Below are 4,149 nucleotides of genomic sequence, written 5' to 3' on the forward strand. Positions count from 1 at the left end.
ACCAGAATGGCCTTGCAATAATTGCCTAACCTCCTCGATCAACAAATTCATAGTCGACAAATCTTGAGAAGGAGAGTTAATAGCTTGAACCAAAAGTGAGCAATCACTTTCAAAAATTACCTCTTCATGGTGCAAAGACCGGGCTAGTAGAATGCCATCTCAAAGTGCCAGCAGCTCGACATGAAATGGTGATGTGAGTAGAGCATATGGTTTCATATGTCCAGCTATGAAACTACCCACATCATTACGTAGAAAACAACCCATTCCACCTCATCTGGAAGATGCTTGATACGCTCCATCTCAATTCATTTTATACCGACCTATTGCTGGAGCCTTCCAACGTGTAGGTTGCTAGCTTTGTCTGTGAGGGCTAGCATTATACTTCTTAAACTCTTCATACCATCCAACAGTTAACAACAAGGTTTCAGACGCGTGTTTACCTTTCTGCTCCCACACTTGGGCATTCCTATTCTTCCATATTCCCCAAAACAACATCAGAACCTTGTTCAGCTCTTCTTTAGATAGTGTCGGTACTATGGCCAGAAACCACTCTTGAATAGAAGCAATGGCCAGTCCCTGCCAGCTGACACCAGCTCTACTCCACACCTCACGTGCATGTAGGCAATTAATGAACAAATGCAAACTATCTTCATAATTATGAGCACATAAACTACAATCCAAAGCACCATTATAGCCTTTAGTACTAAGGCTAACCTGAGTAGGTAAGATATTGCTTACCAATCTCCATGCATGCAAAGCCACCTTACCGGGTACTGTAGCACTCCAAATTGCCTTCCACACCAGCCTTAAGGGATGTATAGGGGGTTTAGGAGCAAGGACCAAGCCAAGTGCCAAATCTTTTGCTATATAGTATGCACTATTAGTTGTAAAGAAGCCTTTTTTGTTAAAATGCCACACCTGTCTGTCCCCACCCATAGACCGACTTAGCGGTATGTTGAGTATCAACTCAATGTCAGCTTGATTGAAATGCCTCTGAATGATATTTAAATCCCAAGTTTGAGTAACAGGATCAATAAGCTCCGCAACAAATCTAGGGGCATCTCGAGAGGGTGGAGAAGATGGGCAGTGAGGGTATACATCCAGGATCCAGTTATGCTTCAAATATTTCTATCTGAGATCCATCACCAACTTGCCATCTTAGCCCTCGAAGAAGTACTTGGCATGCTTCCCATATACTACGCCAAGAGAAAGAAGGTGTATTCCCCAACTCAGCATTCTCATATTCATTAGTTGGAAAGTAAATATCCTTGCACAATCTTGCTATAAGAGAATCTGGAGTTTGTAGCAATCTCCAACTCTGTTTGGCAAGCATCGCTAAATTAAACCAATGCTGGTTTTTAAAAGCCATACCACCATCCTACTTTGAGATACACACCCGCTCCCGATCTCCAATGGATTTTATTCTTGTTCTCCGAGTCTCCCCACCAAAACCCCGCACATAACTTATGCAAGTCATCACATAACCCAACTGGTAACTTATAACAGTTCATCATATACATTGGAACAAATTGCCCCACTGCTTTGATTAATATCTCCTTGCCCGCACCATTTAACAACTTAGCTCTCTAGCTCACTACCTTCTTCGTAAGCTTTTCTTTCAAATAACTAAAGGCAGCTGATTTTTTCCTGCCTACATGTGTGGGTAGACCCAAATATCTGTCGTGTTTCTCCACACGCTTCGTTCCCAACATACTAGCCAGAAATTCCTGTCTATTCATATCCATTCCCCGACTAAAAGCCACTTCGCTCTTTTGCAAATTTACACGCTGCCCTGAAGCAATTTCATACGTGTACAATATATTTCGAAACTGTTGGCTTTCTTCCTAGGTCGCAGTTCCAAAAAGAAAACTATCATCCGCAAAAAGTAGATGATGTAAAACCGGTGCATGAGAATTAATTTGAATACCTTGCAACTACTGCTGACGCACAAAATGTTCAATCAACGAAGACAGACCCTCTCCACACAAAATGAACAAATATGGTGATAATTCTTGCCTGATGCCTCTAGTTGGCTTCACATAACCTCAAATATCCCATTTAATAGAAAAGAATAACTCACTGTTTTGATGCTTGTCATGATCAACTCCACCCATGCCTGAGCAAAACCCAACTTCATAAGCATATTTTGGAGGAAACTCCATTCAAGTCTGTCATAAGCCTTACTAAAGTCCAACTTCAAGGAAAAATGTTCTGATGCCTTCCTTCTCTCAGTATGTAAGAAATGAGCTACCTCTGTTGCCACCAATGTGTTATCTGAAATTAACCTTCTCAAGATGAAAGCACTCTGCAATGGAGAAATCACCTTCCCCAACAAACCTTTCAGCCTATTTGCCAACACTTTCGAGCAAATACGATAAAGAATATTACATAAAGCTATAGGCCGTAGATCTATCATATTCTTAGGCTCTTGTACTTTCTGAATCAAAGTTATATGAGTAAAAGTAACCTCGCGAATAAGAGTGCCAGAGGTTAAAAAAGAGTGCACCGCACTGCAAACATCACTTCCAACCGTGCTCCAATACTTTTGGAAGAAAAACGGAGACATTCCACTGGGCCAGGCGACTTAGATGGATGCATTTGGAAAGCAGCTGCTCTAATCTCCTCATCAGTATACACAACTAACAGTTCCTAGTTCATTTCATTCATTACTCTAGGAGTCACTGTGCCTAGAATCAGGTTCATGGCCACTTCATTTGTACCCTCTGTTGAAAACATTTTGCGATAATAATTACTCACAACCTTCTCAATTTGGTTAGCCTCTGTCACACTACTTCCATTGTCATCAAACAACCCTTTAATAGTGTTACGCTGCCTCCGATTAGATGCTCGCCGGTGGAAATATGCAGTATTTCTATCACCCGACTTCAACCACATTTCTTTTGATTGTTGACTCCATATGGTCTCTTCTTGTGTCAATAGCTCCTGAAGACGAATATTCAGCGCTTGCTTTTCCTGGTTCATAGCAGAGTCAAAAGGTGCCTCCAACAGTTCATTCAACCTTGCCCTAACTGCCCGCATTTCAGCTTGACGAAACTGCAAAGTATCACGCTGCCATGTATTAAGAGTAGTGCCAGTATTACGGATCTTCTGACAAACCTGCTCATAGGATCACCCTCCGTTACCCCTTGCCAACCACTCTTCACAACCTCTTCACATGCAGCATGTTGTGCCCAGAATTGCTCAAACCGGAAAAGCCTCTTTTTTCTTCCAACCTGCATACTTGGAGACGCACATACTTCAACTAATAATGGACTATGATCAGAGGAACTGGGATGCAAGTGCGTCGTAGTGGAATGGCTGAACATGTGCCTCAGTCCATCAGTCTAGAGACTACAACCAAGTCTCTCCTTTGTTTGGTAGTCAGACCACGTATATGGACTACCTCTGAATCCCATGTCAATCAAGGAGCAATCCATCACACACTCACGAAAAGCTTGCATCTGGAGTGGTCTTCTTTCCCCTCCTCCAATTTTCTCTGATCGTTCAAGGATTTCATTAAAGTCCCCACAAATCAACCATGGCAAAGATGATTGACTGGCAAGTCGCCTCATCAACGCCCAGGTCTCTCTTCGGACCCCCGCCTGTGCGTAACCATATATCCCTGTCAGTCTCTATTCATCAACCGATCCCCGAGCACCAATTGACACATCCACATGCCTAGTAGAATAGTTATGCACATGCAGAAGAACATCGTTCATCCTAAGCATAGCGATTCCACGTGAATCATCTCCCTTAGGCTCACACAAACAATTATCAAAACCCACCTTCACCCGCAAAGTCTCCATCTAGTTAGGATCACATAGAGTCTCAGAAAGGAACAAGATTCGTGGCTTCTCCTGCCTAATAATATCGATCAGGGCCCTACGTCTGTAGTTCCCTACAATGCCCCGGCAATTCCAGGCCAATACCCGGAATGCCATGCCGTCTCAGACAGCCTTGCGTGCGCCGCTTTTTGGTTTCTTAGAGCAGGGCTCTGCTAGGGTTTTTAATGAAAAGAACTTGTCTATTTCAGCATCCTTCATTAATGGTACTCCTCGGGACGGAAAAAAAAAAAATTGTTTAGGGTTACCTATTTCCTCTAATCAATTGGTGTTACTGGTATTGTTTTAAAATTGTATGATCTTGTTC

The 4,149-nt window shown here is 42.6% G+C and overlaps 1 protein-coding gene across 1 annotated transcript; it reads right to left on the reverse strand.

The window, feature by feature from the left end:
• Nucleotides 1-351: 351 nt before the first annotated feature.
• Nucleotides 352-3,806, reverse strand: LOC133730999 (uncharacterized). Its single transcript, XM_062158483.1, has 7 exons — nucleotides 3,645-3,806; nucleotides 3,144-3,233; nucleotides 2,671-3,054; nucleotides 2,081-2,437; nucleotides 1,599-1,844; nucleotides 1,178-1,318; nucleotides 352-993 (listed from the first exon to the last, which is right to left on the reverse strand). The coding sequence occupies exons 1-7, from the start codon at nucleotides 3,804-3,806 to the stop codon at nucleotides 352-354; spliced, it is 2,022 nt and encodes a 673-aa protein (XP_062014467.1).
• Nucleotides 3,807-4,149: the final 343 nt, after the last annotated feature.

Source organism: Rosa rugosa, chromosome 2 (genome assembly GCF_958449725.1).
Source record: "Rosa rugosa chromosome 2, drRosRugo1.1, whole genome shotgun sequence".
In the NCBI taxonomy this organism is placed as follows: Eukaryota; Viridiplantae; Streptophyta; class Magnoliopsida; order Rosales; family Rosaceae; genus Rosa; species Rosa rugosa.

Coding starts and splice junctions, on each gene's coding strand:
- LOC133730999 (XM_062158483.1), bottom strand. CDS start 3,806: ATGGAGACTTTGCGGGTGAAGGTGGGTTTTGATAATTGTTTGTGTGAG. Junction 2,438..2,670: donor TAGGCACAGTGACTCCTAGA/GTAATGAATGAA, acceptor ACTTTGATTCAG/AAAGTACAAGAGCCTAAGAA. Junction 1,845..2,080: donor TCATGACAAGCATCAAAACA/GTGAGTTATTCT, acceptor ACTGCGACCTAG/GAAGAAAGCCAACAGTTTCG.